Raw genomic sequence first — 16,809 nt, 5'->3', positions numbered from 1 at the left:
GTGTCATTCCTGGAGATGGGGAGACTGGGCATAGGGAAGGGTGATGGAAGGAAGAGAGACAGTTCTAGCTTCAGTGAGGTTGGTCTGATGGGAGGACTGAGCATGGTGTAAGGAGTCTGCACAGGACTCAAAGGAGGGGCAAAAATCTATGGCAAGAGTGTTTTATTATACTTTCTCGTTTTCCAGCCTGGCTGGGGCCTATGTGAAGTGACAGACTAATTTGGGTTGGTTTGTTTGCTTTTTTCCTAAGCATTACATGATTTGAATGTCTCTTTAAGCATGTCCTTGCATTTTCTTTTGAACTCATGGTCTGCCTCATCAAGGGGATTACACTTTCCCAATGTGAAATTACATGGAGGTCAAAGTATCTCATTTGAACAAAAAATGCTTCCTGAATTAAAATAATGTGAGTAGGAACTCTTAGCCCTAATATATGACATGCAACTTTTGATACCTCATGTGTGCACACACACGTGTGTTTTTGCGCATGTATATAATAGCATACCATACACAATTGTAGTTAGTTGTGTATAAGTTTCCTTACTAGGGCTTATTTATTTGTGCTGTCTTATTTTTCTTTGTCAATAAGGAGTATACCTTCTTCTTCATTTGTATCCTCCCACAGAGCACAGTATATATAGTAAAATGTAGACTGTATAAAATTGAGCAGGAACTAAAAATTATTGGCTGATCTTAAAAACCAATGTTAAAAATGAATAATTTATTAAAAAACAATGGTAGAGAACATCATAAAGTTCATACAACCTCAAATTAATCTCATATCTTTTACATTTTTCTATTTCAACTGTAAATTAATGTCTGTTAGGATCACTGAAGTACTCCAAAATTCTCAGATGTCTTCTAAATCATTAATAAAAAAGAAAATATTTTCAGTAATGTTGAGTTGTTAGATATGTTTTATCACGCCCTCATTCTGTGAAAATTGGTAACCCAAGTATGGCATGTATGCTAATTACCAATTAATGACCAGCTAATCTTAATTCAGCCCCGGAGAAATCCGTTTCCATTTGCTTTTTCACCTGTTAAATGGGGGAAAATGACTCCTGGTGCACAGGCATCTTGGTGAAGAGTTTACTCTTTGAAAATGCTTTTCTGATGGGAAGTGCCAGGCAGATACTTTCATGACACAATACCTTTAAGTAATGAAGGGGCTACCTTCAAATGAAACTCGTGGGGTGTTAAATTGGTAGAAAAGGAATTTTGAAACTAGAACTGACTGAGACATCAAGGTTAACATTACCTTTTGACCACTTCTTTTCCTCTCCCCTTTGTCCCTCTTTTCTTTCCCAAAATATCAAAATAGCAGATGATTGAGAACTAGGACTTACTCTTCCTTTAAGAAAGTGGCATACTGGTAGTTCCTGGTGGTTGTGGAGGGAAAGAAAATATCTCACTTGTTTCCTCACCTCAGTAATTTCCTATGATGTCCATTTCTGTGAGTGATATTTTTAAGTCCCCCTTTTCCAGACAATCACCTTGGAAATTTACATAACCAGACAGTAATCAAAACAGAAGTCAGACCTGAAGGTTATGAAGTGTTGAATTTGTCCAAAGTTGAATTCCTGTTCACAGGAGGAGAGCCTGGGACCCTTTTTGCTAGCTTAGCTTTCTCCTTTGCTGAGTCTGAGCACTTGCAATATTTTAGTGTTGGCCTGCTGTGACTCACTGCCTGTCCAGCAGCTTAATAGATGCTTAAGCTAGTCCACAATATGTCTCTCAGATAATTAAACACTGGGGCTATGCAAAAAAGGACACGTTTTTATGCATCAGTTAAAGGAACATTTTATCATCAGCCTCTCATTTCCACTTTCTCAGTACAGCATAGTAAAATACGGTGTTTACCAATCCTTATGCTTTGCCCTTTTCCATTCCCCAAACCTGATGAAATGTAAGTTTCCATTGCTGTCATCCGTGTTAGACAGGTTGCTCCATTTCAGTTGCAGGAAATATTTTTAGGAAACACTTACCCAGTGTGTTCAGCAGCAATCAGGCCATTGATGATGATGTAGAAGTTTATTAGAACATGAAGAGAGGAATTACCTACAAGTAATTCCAGAGTACTGGCTACCAGGGCCAAATGCCTCATAGGCAGAAATTCATTGAATAGCATGCATTTATTATATGTTGGCTGCCAGAAGTTTAAGCACTTGAGCTGAAACTTGCTATTAGACCCTCCCCAGCATGCGAGCCACCCACCAGTTGCAAGGCATGATGACACGACAGATAACCCGCCCTCCTTGGTAGCAGTATGGATACGGGTAGTAACCTAGTAAAGGTTCACAGACGCGACGGCAGTAGCGGTTGCCTCGACGGCAGTAAATACAACAATAACCTCTCTCATCCAGCATGGGGTCAAATTCGATTCCATTTTCAGTCTGAAAAAAGAAGGAGCCAGTGTTGGAGGGGAAAGTTTACTAGGAAGAGGTACACCAAGTGGGGGAAGACTATACAACTATATGAGTTGGGGGTGCTGGGGAGAAATTAAGTTCCTTAACTTGATCAAAATTGATCAAGATTGACTTTGAATGAGCTTCCTAGGGATTCCACATTTCTTAAATGTTTTTATTTTTTTGTTAGAAAAATGACCATTCTCCTTTCAAGGATTTTGATCTGAGGGGTAAGTGAGTTTTGGGAGGGCTGTTTGCCTTTCCTCTAACAAGAGTAACATGAACATAACTCACATAGTCATTTATTGGAAGTTCTTCCTCACTTGTTTGCCTTGCATGACGTGTCTTCTCCATCTTCACTTGGGGGACTACCCACTGCTCATTTTGTTCAATGCCTTTTTTTTCATTGGTTGGAAGATGAAGATCTTCACCGTCCTCCTCAAAGTCTTGTAACTGTGAAACTAAGGTAATAAAGACAAAGTTGTGATTCAACAGCTTTGCAAATGCTTTTGAAAGAAGTGCTTGGGGACTGACATTGCATCTGCTCACTGCCATCATTTAGGCATTCAGGGACCACTTTTCCAAGCACCCTTGGCTCATATTTTAAGGAGATTTTTCCAAAACAAATATGATTATTCCCGGATACACAGACCTCTTCTCTCTTTGGCATCAAACACTTAGCACTCTGCCTTATTTGCATATGAAGTAAAAAATTGAGAACAGATGACTTTTGTTGTCTCCTACAATGGTTTTACCCATGATAGGTGCTCAATAAATATTTTTTGGTTGCCTGATTTGATTTGGTGCCCTGTGTCCTACCTCTTTCCTTCTCTTTCTTGTCTTAAACTTTTTAAAACTTACTATTTAGAAATTAATCTTAGATTTACAGAGAAGTTGCAAGGATAGTAGAGTTCCTATATACCCTTCATCCAGTTTCCCCCAACATTAGTATCTTACATATACCAATGTTGGGGCCCAGGACAGATACTAGTGTGGGTGGGCAGCCCGCCTGGATGTGGAGGCTGCTTGCCAAGGCTGGAAGAGCCCTGTACAAGATCCTCAGAGGAAGGTACTCTAATCCACACCAAAGTGCACAGTGCTGCCCTCTCTCAGCACCCTCCACCCGTTGTATGGGTAGCAACTATTAGCAGTGTTTCCTGGTTAACAGTTGGATAGGGTGAGGAAGGGACTAATATCAAAACTAAGAAATTGGCACTGGTACAATGCTATTAACTAAACTATGGACTTTTTTCAGATATCATCATTTCTACTAATGGCCTTTAGAAAAAGGATGCTGAAGCAGAAGTTGCAGCATCCAATCTAGGATACCACCTTGCATTTAGCTGCCTTTTGTTTTTAAGGCCAAAGAGAACCAATAAATGTCTGGATTGGTTAGAGGTGAGCTCTTTTGGGTAATATAGTGATCCATGCTGTGCAGAATGAGGAAGGTCAAACTCCCTGTAACTGGGCAAAGTTGTCCAGGGACCTTTGCCTTCTCTATGGGCTTAGTGGAAGTTGGGAGCTGGACTCCTCTGCTCTGGCCCTCTGGCCCTCAATTATTCTTACAATGATTCCTAAAACAGCTATGAGGAATTCATATTGCAGTGACTGTCTTATTTCCTGGAGAGATTGCCACCATATGGCATGGAGAATCCTTCTTGAGACAACAGAGCATCACTGGGGGGGCTCTTCTCTCCTATGTTCGTTGGGCACATGGTGGTTTGAGCAGTGGTCTAATATCCTAACGGTAGTGAATACAGATGTGCAAAGAAAGACAGATTAGCTTTATGCCATCACTGGTCACATGAAGGTGGCGTTACCTTTGCTGGGATATTTAAAAGCCTGTCAGCATTACTTTATCTGATTTATAACTTGGCTATGAAAAGTTCCCTCCTCACTGGCACTCAGCATATACAGTTTCGTCTAAGAAGATGTAAGCAGATCCTTTGTTTTCCTAGAAATGTAGTCTCTGAATGCTGCAAACGTTAACCTGTTACTACCTTTGGAAAGAGGAGGAGGAAGAGGAGGTGAGGAAGGAGGAGGGTGAGGAGAAGGAGCCAGCAGCCATACCTGCTATTAGAGTGGGATTGATCCAATACATAGTCACATTATCACAAATCTCCAGAATTTTGGAATTTTTAAGAAAGTCTCGGTTTTCAATAGGCTTTTCTGCTGGGACCCAAATCACTGACTGTTCAAAGAAAGTTGTGGTAATTTCTTCATTCTGAGAGAAGAAAGTAGTTCAGGATGGGAAGAGGCAGAGAAATTCATAAAATGAGTGAGACATTATGGGATTCTGGAAAACATTGTATTTTAAGTCTGAGTAACAGTTCCAATCCCAGGACTGCCAGTGAATTAGCCCTGGGCCTTGCATACAGTAAGTGCCCTTTGGAGAGTTGGCAACTGATCCCTCCCTCTTGGAGTCTAACAGTAAGGCTGCTCACCAAAACAGGAGCCTTTTCTGCTATGATTTCACTGAAAGTCCAGAAGGCTTTCCATCATTTTTTTTTCTGGGCCACCCACCGGGCCATGTAAGTTTCTGTCTTCTGAAGGGATATTGGGAGTGCATGCCTTGTTTTAGGTTTCTTGCAACTAGGGCCACATGCACGATTTGATCTCAGGCTGAAAAAGCTATAATCCAAGTAGATCAAGTAAATAGCAATGGAGCCTAATACTTTGATTTTACAGTATTTGCCTCTTAATGGCAGCTAGTTGTAGTACAAAGGACGCCTTTTTTGTCTTAAAGTCAAGTCTTCAGTTTGTGACTTCACTGGCCTTACCTCTGTTTTCCTCTTTCATTCTCGATGTTTAGTTAGTTTGTCTCAAAGACAAACTTAGATAAGAAAGGGTTAGGTAGCCTTTCTTACCTTACCAAGAGCCGCAGCTTCTGTGCAGTTTCTTCTTGAAAGCATAATACTTGTCGTGTGTCCATAGTTCTTACTCACTTGTCTTTGGGGCTTTAACATTTCCCGCTTTCTCTTAATAAGGCTTTTCCTTTTCTTTTTGTTTCTTTCTAGCTTTATGATTTCAGGGTTTTTATTTATTCTCTGAAATATGCTTTTGTATAATTTTTCTCCAAGCCATTTAAAACTCTCAAGTCTTAGCTCCTTTGCCCTTGTGTTTGTAAAGACCTTGGGATGTGTCGAAAGGGACTGTAGAAAATGAGGGTGGTATGCCAGCTAGCTTTGTTAGCAAAATGAGGGCTATTTATATACCTGTTCGGCATGTTTAACATGCGCCAACCAAGGATACAGGGGCTGAGGGCAGTAGAGAATAAGAGGGCTTTTGTCATTCAGAACTACAAATCTGTCTCATAAAAAAAAAATCTGTAGACTGAATACAAGAAAAGGATTTTCTTGATGATAAAGTGATTTTGCTACCACTAGGTGAATACTTGTGTTATTTAAAAGATTCGGCAATATTAACTGAAGACTAAATTAGAGCCAAAATGAGACATTCTGATACTTTGCCTTTATCTTTTACAGAAAAATAAGTCCTGTTTTGTCAGTATGAGCTCATTGCTGGCCGGCCCTACATTATTTTCTGTAATAAACAGCATATTATATTGGACATGGTAACTTTTTATCCTAATGACTCTCCTTTCATCTTACCTTGCCACCTATTATAATTCGGACATCCTGGAAGTTGTTCTGTTCCTCAGATGCATCTATCTAACTTATGCTTACTTAAAAATAAACCTCCAAAATGTTTCACCACCATACACCTTGGGGGTAGAGCATTATCTTTGGGGAAATTTTATTCCTTTTCTTGGATATTCTAGTAACAAAGGCTTGTAATTTCTCTGGCCACAAGGAGACCAGTAGCATGTCTAGGGGAGCCAATGGGTAAGGGACGCTTGGGTAAGGGAAGAGTGCTCCCCACCCCACCTCACCCCCCACAAAAGAAGAAAAGGAAAAGAAAAAGATAAATGGGTAGATGAGAATTAAGATGGATAGAGTTGGGTAGGAGAAAAGGAGAGAGAAGAAAGAGAAAGAGGTATTTACAGTCTATAGGGAGGCCACTGTACCATTGCTGTAATGTCATTTTAGATTTGCTGGTTAAATACTAAACCAAAACCAAATGAGCCAAATGAACATTTGTTTCTTCCCGGCTACAGTGGGGAGTATGTTATCACAAGATGGCCTTAGCTAAGGTTCCCCTTCTTCCTCCAGTGATAGCAATATACTATAATTACAAACAGACTATTTGTATTCATAATTTGTAATTAAATTACAGACAAAGTAAGAACCTCAAGGGCTTTATTGATGGCTGTATTTTAGTCAATAATCCTCCATCTCTTACTAGGCTTTCAGGGGTTATTCAGCCATTGTGCCAGTACCCAGGTTACCTCACCCAGGTTACCTAGCAGTGTGTTTTCCAAGAATTTTTATTACACTGTAGTTATCACCTTATTTGCTTTTGCCTTTCCTAGTGAGATTAAATGTAAATTATTCTATTAGCAGCCAGTATAAAATGGTAAGTTGGATGAACTGAAATTTTTGAAATAGGTGAATGTCACAGTGTGACTTAAGTGGCAAGGATCCCATATGGCTTTGGAGCTATTCTTTTTAGGACTTTATCTTGGGCAGGATTGATTTTGTTCCTCTGGCTCACCCCTCTTCCTAGAAATCTTTGATTTGAGAGCACATGTACATAATGTTGACAGTTATCCAGGTATAAGAGTATAGTGTTGCGCCTAAAAGCACGAACTTTAGTTTTTTGAAAGGCTTGGGTTCATGATCCCAATCTGCTCCTCACCAGCTGTGTGATTTTGGCAAGTCACTTTCTGGTTCTGATACTCAGTTTCCTCATCTGAAAACAGGGATAGTTATAGTACCTTTTTATGGAGTCGTTTTAAGAATCAAATGAGTGTAAAGCATTTAGTACAGTGTCAGGCACATAGTTAGCACCCAACACATGATGGCTTTTACTATCACTATTCATACATACCTCATCTATTTCCTCTTCTGGTTCAGAAAATTCAGGAATCACTTTAATCTGAGTTTTGATGAAGCATTTTTGAAGACCTACAAAGTAGATGCCTGTGTATCCCTATAGCACAGATAAAAAAAAAAAACTGTCTGAAATAGCCACAGTTAGTGAGTTCCATGATCTGTCAGGACCCCAGGCTGGTAAAATTTGAATTCAAAGGGGAAGCTTTATCTTATAAAGTAAATGGAGACTAGAAACTATTTTTAACTTGACTCAAATGTTCTAATATTTTAAGTGGGAAGCCTTAGGGGGAAAATGTCCAGCTCACATTTTTAAAGTCATGTACTTCCAAGGTTTCATCAGTGCCATTTCCACTTCGGAATATTTCAGTTCTGGTCACAGGATCAATTTCCATGAAAATCTTCTTCTTCTCTCCGTTGCTGTAGAAAGTGTGTTCCATATCATATGTCTGGGAGAACAGAAGAAAACAAGCTCTGAGATACTCAGTGTGTCCCTTCATAAGACACTTTAATTGAGTAGTATCTGGGGCGCCTTCTCTTTTCAGAGCCTTTGTAGTGAGCTACCATCTCAGCAGCTTGCCGCTGGGAATTCTCTGAGACTCGAGATTAAAGTGAGGTGCTTTTTGGCACTGGAGCTGATATGGGGATCCCTTCAGAGCCAGTATTTTGTATTCAAGCCAAGTTGCTGAACTAATTACTAAGAATTCCAACAGTTTTATTGGCAGCCTTGACTAAATAGCAAATGATATTTTGCAAACCAGCCTGTATTTTTCCCTTGTGTTGAGCAGAAGAGCACCTAAAGCCTATGCTGTGTCTTTAAGTTACCCCTTCCCTTTCCAAGTGTACAGAGGTCACCTCTTTACTCCACATGAAATTCACTGGGGCTGAGAAAGAGGTCAGAACACACTTAGGACGAGGAGGCACTGTTCTTTTTCTCCTTCTCTCATCAGGGCTTCTCTGTTGCCTCAATAGTTTTGGGAATGTCCTTTTTAAACTCTGAAGACCATTCTCCCTGGCCAATGTTTGATTATAGTCATAACCTGACTTCAGTTGCTTCTTTTTGCCCTTTAAACTCTGGGAAATATTTATTGCCCTCCCTTAACCTTCTCTTTTATGAGCTAACCAACCGCTGTCTGTTTATTCCTGAGTTCTGTTTTGCAAACCAAACAGATTCAGGGGGCTTCAAGTTCTCCAGATTCTCCTGTATATAGAGCTCAACAACTGTGTGGAGTGCCTGCACTAAGTCATATGGAGTGTCCCAAGAAGAGTGCCTTGGGAAGGCTGCTTATCAGGTTGCTCTTGACTGGTTGAAACAAACCCCAGACTCTCTCCTGCCTTCTACAGGAGACAGTTCTCTTTCTAAGGACCAAGAGGACCAGTCCTGTAGAGTGTCTCGGTTTAGGGTAAGCCCATGACCTATAACTGAGAACATATTTATAGCTAGAAGCAAATAACAAGCTAAAAGGAATTTGCTATCTGTCACAAACCAGGCCAGACCTGATGGGGCCATGTGAAGTCTGTCTGATCCCTGTTGGCAGGAAGCCTTTGATCATCACGTTTCTTCATACTCACTTGTCCTTCCAAAAAAAATTGGCAAACTAAATGTCCAAAAAAGTAAACCATCTATAGAGCCAATGTTGCTTTCTAATGATACGGTGCCCAGTGGCAGCCCTTTAGGGTTTGTACGGCATTGGGTTGTTTTTTAGTGTCTGCCTGTGTCTGTGACTAAATGTTAGTTTAACCTGGTCAAATACGTTCCTGGTCAAACTCAAGTAGAAAAACAAGTTAGAAGGGTTTGTGGAAACAATGTCGCTTCAAATGTGAAAAGGCTGTGTAGTTGCCGAATAGGAAAACAAGAGACAATGTCAATTAACACTTGCTAGCCCTCAGTGCCTGGTCATGACTAGCGCTTAAGTATTTTTGTTGAATAAATTTTTCCCACCAATTGCAAATTCTCATCTTCCTAAAGACAGATTCTGAGCACTGGCAAGCTCTTTTAAGAGACTGTATTTTAAAAAGGGAAGGAAAGCATTATTTAGAAGCTTCCAGCAACTGCAGAGTTAACTCAGGAAGTCTGGCCTGGTTTGTGACAGGTAGCAAATTCCTTTAGGCTTGTTATTTGCTTCTAGTTATAAATATGTCCTCAATTCTAGCTCTGCAGCCAGCTTGAGAAAGTTCTACTGATGGCAACAAATTGAGCTCTCAGTCAGCTCTACCTAAGTAGAGGAGAGAGGCATCTACTTCAGATCCAGTCTTGTCAGATCTCCCAATGGGGGGGAGTTTCTTTAGAAATACTATCCATTGTTGAGACAAATGTTGACATGGCTAGTCTTTGGGGGTGGGGTGGGATGATTGTTTCATCAGGAGCACCACTGATGGATTATTGCAAGGAAAAATGAGGTTAGAGACTAGGGGATGTTGGAACGCTGCCTACCTGGGCAAAAGACAAAATACAGGCTGTATTTTCAATCATTGGTAGAAGACTATGGAACCATACTGGTGACATTTAGAATTTCAGTGTACTTTTGTGGAATGAGTTTTCCTTCACTATTGGCAATGCACTTCACTTGGACACCTTGCTAGATGAAAACTATTGGAAACCGCCAAGCTCAGCAGATCTTGATTATTTTCAACATTCCTTCAAAGAGTTTTTCACTGGGGGAGAAGGTATCTATTCTGCTTGTATTCATTAGCCAGCTTGTTGGTTTTTTCTTAGCAGTAGAGGTTGCTAAATAGAGTGAGATCAGAATAACTTAATTTGTGTGTGAATCCTGGGTGGGGGTGGGGGTAGGAAGCTATATATTCATCCAGATGGAATTCCACTATCAAAGGTGTCCTCTTGGAACAGACTGTCCTTTGTCTAGGAAGATGATGTTGGTGGCCCACTTTGGACTCTTTGGGGATGGGTTTGAGCAAGTACAGACACACTGTCTCGCCTGGGTCCCTGTGGAGAACATTGCCTGGGTAATGGCTATGCAAGCTTTACTGACCCATATGAAGATAAGCTCATGCCTTTGGCCTCAGAGTACTTTTCTCTCTACTAAGCTCACTGACTCAGGGACTGCAGGTTTTTCTGAAGATGAAGGAATGAATGGTTTTGTTTTCTCTAGGCACAAACTAACCCAGAGACAGGATGACTGGTCTGAGAGGGGTGTGAGGGGACTCCCAGTACCTCATAGCAGACTGCCCCCAACTCAGCTTTATTCCAGGAAGGACAGACCAAGGACAGAGTAAGGTGAGGAGTTCACTTCTGCCAAACTGGCAAACAGGGAAAGCCAATCTTTGGTGCTCCTAGCTTCCCTTTTCTGTTCTCTCATATCCTGTTCACTTTGTACCCTCGTAGCCCTACCTTCTTTTCCCATCTCCCTCTATCCTTTTGTCTCCTGTCTAGACATCTAGGAATTTTGTGGTGCCTCTGGTATCTTATGTCAAAGAAGAAATCAATCTGACAGATGTTTTCACACTAAGATGCTAGCGATGGATATTTGCTAAAAAAAAAAAGACATAAGTGCAATACGTAATTCATAGGAATGAATTACTAATGGTGGTTTTAAGCACAATGGCAGCAGGAATAGTAGATATCTGGGGAGTCAAGGGCATCTTTTCAGCACCACTCAAATGGTTTCCTACTTCACCCACTCTTAAGCCTTGTCTTAAGTGTAAGGACCAGAACACTGGAGTGAGACAGGGAAGGCAATGGAGGAGAATATCACTCAGAAGTGAAATGAGAGAGGTATATGGTTAAGTCCAGGCAGTGAGAGATGTAAGATCACACTGCCAGCACATGGAGAGAACACAAATTCATTTATCTTCCCTGCCCAGGAATTTTTTCTCCAGTCCAGCCAAATCCTTTACTCAGGCAGCAAATGAGCCCTAACATCTGCCTTTCACAGTTTGCCCTGTTTTCTTGCCTCAATTTGTGGCAATCTCTGAGATCAGAAAAGAAAGCTTTTTATAAAGAGTAAAGCTGCCACAGATCTCAGCATGATGGATCTGTTTTGGGGGCAAGTAGCTTTAGCCTGTCCTGAAAGGGATTTGAGGACATTTGGCTGAGGTTTGTTTTTTGAAGCCTGTGATGAATTTAGCTGCTCTTCTCTCCACCGTCCTCCTTTACTGTCTATTGATGAGGTACGCTCTCCAAAGGTTAGACATGCTCAGAATTGCTGCCTAGCAGGTGTGTAGGCTGGAAAGAAGGGAAGTGAATGCATTGTACCATATTATTACCAACTTAGCCTGTGAGAATTTCTTTACCAACACAGAGCAGACAGATTATTTCTTATGTAAAGCTAGACTTCTGCATCTTTGATTAACAGTTCTCAGCTCTGAAAAAAATTGGCATAAGTAGCACAGACATTTCTCTTTTTCAACAAGAAAAACCCCATTTTTTTCATCTACAGACTCAAGCTGGCTGTGTAGTTTCCCCCTACTCATAACCCCTACCAGCCCTTATTCTTAAATTCAGCTGGAGAAGAGTGAGGAGAATCCATAGACTAGGTTTTATAGTCTTAGCCTCAACTCTGCCACATACAAGCTGTGTGACTTGGGGCAAGTCACCAAGTACCTCTGGTAGCTCAGTTTCCATCTTTATCTCCTACTCCTTGCCAGATGCAAGGCTGAACAGCTGACAAAATCCATTCTGCTCCAATTTGGTTGACACCTGTTAGGTTGATCATTAGAATCCTACCACCCATTGATCACCTGGGCTGCTTCCCTATGGCAGCCCCAGTCACACACCCAGCCACTAAAGGGCAGTGCCTTTGAAGACTCAGGCTTTCCTTGATGGTGCCCCCTAAGTTGCTCAGCAAATGCTGGCTTAGGAGAATGAAAAGACTGAAAAAGAATGTGCTCGTAGTAGCCAGAATTCTGCTCTGCATAACTGGTGCTGCCCCTGAATAGCCCAGAGCAAGAGCTGGCCTAGTGAGAGTTGCTGTACAAGGGCAGAGTTTGCTCCTGTGATGGTTTGGGAGGAAAATAAATGAAGATAAGACTTCTGTTTGAAAATGCCGATGTGGCACTGTCTGGTGAAGCTGAGTTCCGTAGCTAAAGAGATTCCAGCTACAACTCCAACTTTTTCCTTGAAGGTATCAGTGCTTGTCCAGACCCACAGTTCATCCACCAAACTGCTGTGTAGGCAAGCCCCAGGGAACTCAGAGAGGAAAGTTTTATCCCCTGTGTGCCTAGAAGACGTGTGAAGAAAGTTGGTCTGTGGCTGAGGCTGGCATTAGAGAGAGAGAGTCACAGAAAAGCTGGATCCAGATTTATCAAGAAAGTGCTTTTTCTGAGCAAAGGATTCTCAGCCTAGAATGATATTAGGCTTGAAATCCTGAATGAGACTGTTTGAATGGTCATCTAGAGTTGAGGCAGGGTCAGGGAAGGCAGAAGGATGCCCACCTATCCCTGCCACTCCTCATGTCATGTTGGTAGTATGAAGAAGTTGTGGGACCTCCCGAGGAGTCTGTTGGTGCTGTGTGGGCCTTAGGACAAATGGTTCCCAAGTAGCCTTAAAGTCACCAGGAACTTCCTACATATGGCAAGAAGGACAGCATTTCATTTATTTATTATTATTCTGCTTCATTCTAGAAAAGACCGAAGGGGACAAGGTACAAGGTCTGTGTTTTTAAACTGTTGGTTTAGGGGCTGGGAATTTTCTGACTTGTTTTCCCCACATTGGATTAATTATCTGGGGTGTTGACTTCTAATTGTTTCATGTTAAATGTGTAATACAGGGAGCTTCAAACAAGAATGTTTCACTAGGGAATCTGCTTCAAAGATCCATGGGTGGTCACTGCCTGAAAGTGGAGCCTCATTGTAACGCTCTCTCAGAATCTCTGGGACTGAATAGGTCCCCTCTGCTGGTTGAGGAGGCTGAGTACAGAGCTCAGTGGACTGGCTTTCATTCAGCTCAGGTGGCTTCTATACAGGACTGTGGGCCAGGGGGCCTGGAGCCTGTAAGGGGGGGCAAAAGCTTAACCTGAGAGCTTGGAGGAAGCCCCAGAACAGCAAACAAATCACTCCAGCCCTGAGCACAACAGCATCAACAGTCCTCCTGGCCAAGTGTACATGGCCACCATAGGTCCCACAGGCTTGTAAGGAAAGTCCAGAAGAGCCTGGGTTTTAATCTGCTGTTGTTTCTTGTTATGGCATACTCTTAACGGGAGAGTCCTTAATTTGTGCAAGATTCTTGGATCTTTTCCTCTGCAAATCTTCTTCCAAGACTAATCTGACTATTCTTCCTGTCCGAGGATTTGTAAGCTAGCTCCAAAGCAGGCTTATTGGCAGTCTAAGCCATTGGAAACACTGGTAGTGTCTTGGGCTGGGTCTGGGAACTCAAGGAATTAATAGACCGAGTGAAGCATCTACATCTCTAGTTGGTTCCTTAGTTTCCAATGGACCCAGCCTGGTGTTGTGGTGATGGCCAAGACTTAAATATCAAAGACAATAAATTGCAACTCTCCATTGGAATATAGGAGAAACAATGTTTGTTTGTGGAAAAAAATTGTTGCTGGAGACAGGTGTTGCCTTTTACTAGATTACTTCATAATAACTGTTCATTTCTGAGAATACCTTTGCTGAAAATTACATCCCAACATGGGTTACTTCACGAGAGATCTGATTTTCAATGAATGTTATATGGGAGCACACCCCACTTCTGTGCATGCACTGAGTAGGTTTTACTTTCGGTTTGAGGAATTTCCTTATAATCCACTAAAAAAGAGAATTGGAGTGAGAAGTAAAGATGATACAATACAGAAGCAGAGGGGGTGGGTCATGGGCCCTGTTAGTGAACTTGGCACTTTGCCAGATAAAAGCAAGGTCCCCACCTAGGTCTATTCTGTTGCACTAAGGCAAATAGCATTTTAAGTCTAGAAAAACACATTAACTCTTTCAGAATAGTATTTGCAATACGAACAACAAAAATAAAACAAGGAGGCCCATCTTGCTCCTTACCTAGGCAGGCATGTATGGTGGTCTGAAAGGCTAGCAACCTACCACAGTCAGTTAATTACATTATGTTCATGAAGAACAAAAGGGTTTATTGGCCTCTGACTCACTGGTAATTGTCAAGAGGATCCAAGATTCAATTTGTGGGGCACCATGTGACCTTGGGAATTAGCTAAGTGGATTGGAATGCATTTGAGACTGTTACTCATTTGCTGTTTCCTTATTGCTCTTGATTGCTTTGACCACCCTGCTATCCTGAACATAGGAAGCTTCTCTAGAAAGACATGTAGACAGTTTAAGCAGTTCAGAAGCAGGGAGCAGTGAGAGAGACTGAGAGAGAGAGAGAGAAAGGCGGGGGTCTGTGTGCGGAGGTAATTATAGAGGGGGAGAGAACAGGCTAATTATAGGCATTGGGTAAGGCCTTGATCGTTTCTGGAACAAGGTGTAAATAAAAAGGCAAACAAACAAAGTAGGCTGGTTTGCTCTTCATTCTCCCTTCTACTTTAACTTGATAAGGTAGGACCAAATGGAAGTGGGTATAGCAGCAGAGGTAAAAATTGAAGAGGGGCTATGCATTACTCGTCTGTTTTCTTTTGGGCACTTGTCTGGTAGATTTTCTATTTTCTACCCCTCTACCTCTCCTTCCTCATTGATCCATATTCTTTCCTCTCAGCTCCCACCACTTCTTTGGTTCCTAATAGTCTGTACCAACCCATTTTCTTCTTGTCTCTCATCCTCCCTCCTGGGTTTGTGCCTTTCCCTTACTACATCTGTTATCAAATAGAAATGAGCATCTTATGACAACAAATTAATAACAACAGTAACAACAACAACTCACAGGCAGAAAAAGTGGCAAAAGACAGAAAACCATCTCCGCACCTATGTACATTTATTCATTCTCTCTCAAATGGAAATTGTTAGCATGAAGAGACTGATTTTCTTTGGGTCACATCTAAACTTGCCCATTGTGTGTGAATGTAGGAGTAACAAGACCGCCTAGGTACACTAATACCAACTATAATTGGGAGCCAAGCTACTCCAAATGACCCTAATACTCATAGCTTTCTGAAACACCTGTGATTAATGACTTCATGTTATTTCTACGTTGTGGCATTACTATCTCAGTGAGACAGTGATGATGGTGGCTGGTGAGAAGCTGAACAAATCTACATTCTATTTTTCTGTCATAAATAAATGTGAACTCAGGTATGAGGACTGCTTCTTCTGAGGAGTTGGCTGCCAGTCTTTACAAGCAGATGAATTCAGTCAAAAACATAATCCCCAAAAATCCTTTGCTGCCATTTCTGGTGGTTTCTTCTTATGTGGTAGTATAACTACTTTTCCAGCAGTTTCTGCCCAGATAATTGAAAAAAAGATGGAAAGCATTTTTTCCTACAGGAAGAATTTTGCTTCTAGGAGGAGTCTTAACTCCTGAAAGCTGAGAATTATAAAAGAATGGATAATTCTACATTCTATCATTACTAACCAAAATACAGAAAACACATTTTCTTCCCTCACCAAAATAGTCAAATGAAAGAGAGCAAAATCAGTTTTTCATACCACCAGGAAGTAAACAGGAAAGTCACTTCATGATTTTCATTTTCAGAGTAATATACATGTCAATCACAAATTAAATTCCATCAAACTCAATACCGAAGCTTTGGGTAGCAGTGCACATTTACTTACTTTTTTGGGTGTCTTTGGCCAGAAGTGCTTGCTCCCCCAAAACAGGACAATAAGAGTTACGGCCAGGATACCAAACACCAATCCACAAATCTTAACTGATTTACATACCTTCTTGGATTTAAAAGCGTCTGCCTAAGCAAACAACAGAGAAAATAAAACAATACACAATAGCCCTTAAAATAGCAAGCCATAATTCAGTCACCTTTGATTTCACTTTCTCATGTTCACATTGCAATACAATAAATCTGTGAAACCATGCTTCTGCTCAAAATGGAAAAAATATGAATCAACTTACATTTAGAATGTGACAGTCCTCACAGTTCTCTGGAGGGTTCTTTGCCATGCTCTCTCAGCACACAGTGCTCTTTCCCTGCTCTGACAGGACTGAGAGACCACTGCTGAGGTGGAGTTGCAAGACTCAGCTAACAGATGCCAGAGGAGAAGTGGAATTTATATGGCTCAAATATGTCATACCAGAGCCTGAGGGAGCCCAGGGGGCTCCTGTGCTGCGATTTGTTACATAGATATACCCATATATGTATATAACTTCTGTGCACAAAATTCCATCCAGAATGGCAAAGACAGAAGGTTATAATGAAAACTATTGTCCTGGGGGTTGGTCTGGAAGGGAACCAAGCCTAGGACACATTGAAATGCTTTTTCACTCTGAACTTCAAATATCAGTGGCAATACATGCTGCACGCTCCCAAAATAAGCAAACAAAACAAAAAGGGGAATGAAGTCCTAATTTCAATTCCATTCGATTTAACAAATATGTATTGCAGGAATATTAAATGTCAGGCACTGTGCTTGGCCTTGAA

At 41.3% G+C, this 16,809-nt stretch overlaps 1 protein-coding gene across 1 annotated transcript; it reads right to left on the bottom strand.

Annotated features, from left to right (window-relative positions):
* Positions 1–2,019: 2,019 nt before the first annotated feature.
* Positions 2,020–16,448, bottom strand: TNMD (tenomodulin). Its single transcript, XM_017658913.3, has 7 exons — positions 16,284–16,448; positions 15,989–16,120; positions 7,669–7,809; positions 7,359–7,460; positions 4,479–4,632; positions 2,703–2,869; positions 2,020–2,396 (listed from the first exon to the last, which is right to left on the bottom strand). Exons 1-7 carry the CDS (start codon positions 16,329–16,331, stop codon positions 2,187–2,189), a joined length of 954 nt encoding a protein of 317 aa, XP_017514402.1. The 5' UTR covers positions 16,332–16,448; the 3' UTR covers positions 2,020–2,186.
* Positions 16,449–16,809: the final 361 nt, after the last annotated feature.

This window comes from Manis javanica, chromosome X (assembly GCF_040802235.1).
Source record: "Manis javanica isolate MJ-LG chromosome X, MJ_LKY, whole genome shotgun sequence".
Classification (NCBI taxonomy): Eukaryota; Metazoa; Chordata; class Mammalia; order Pholidota; family Manidae; genus Manis; species Manis javanica.
The sequence above is the reverse complement of the archived record's forward strand: the minus strand, read 5'-3'. Positions and strand labels throughout refer to the sequence as shown.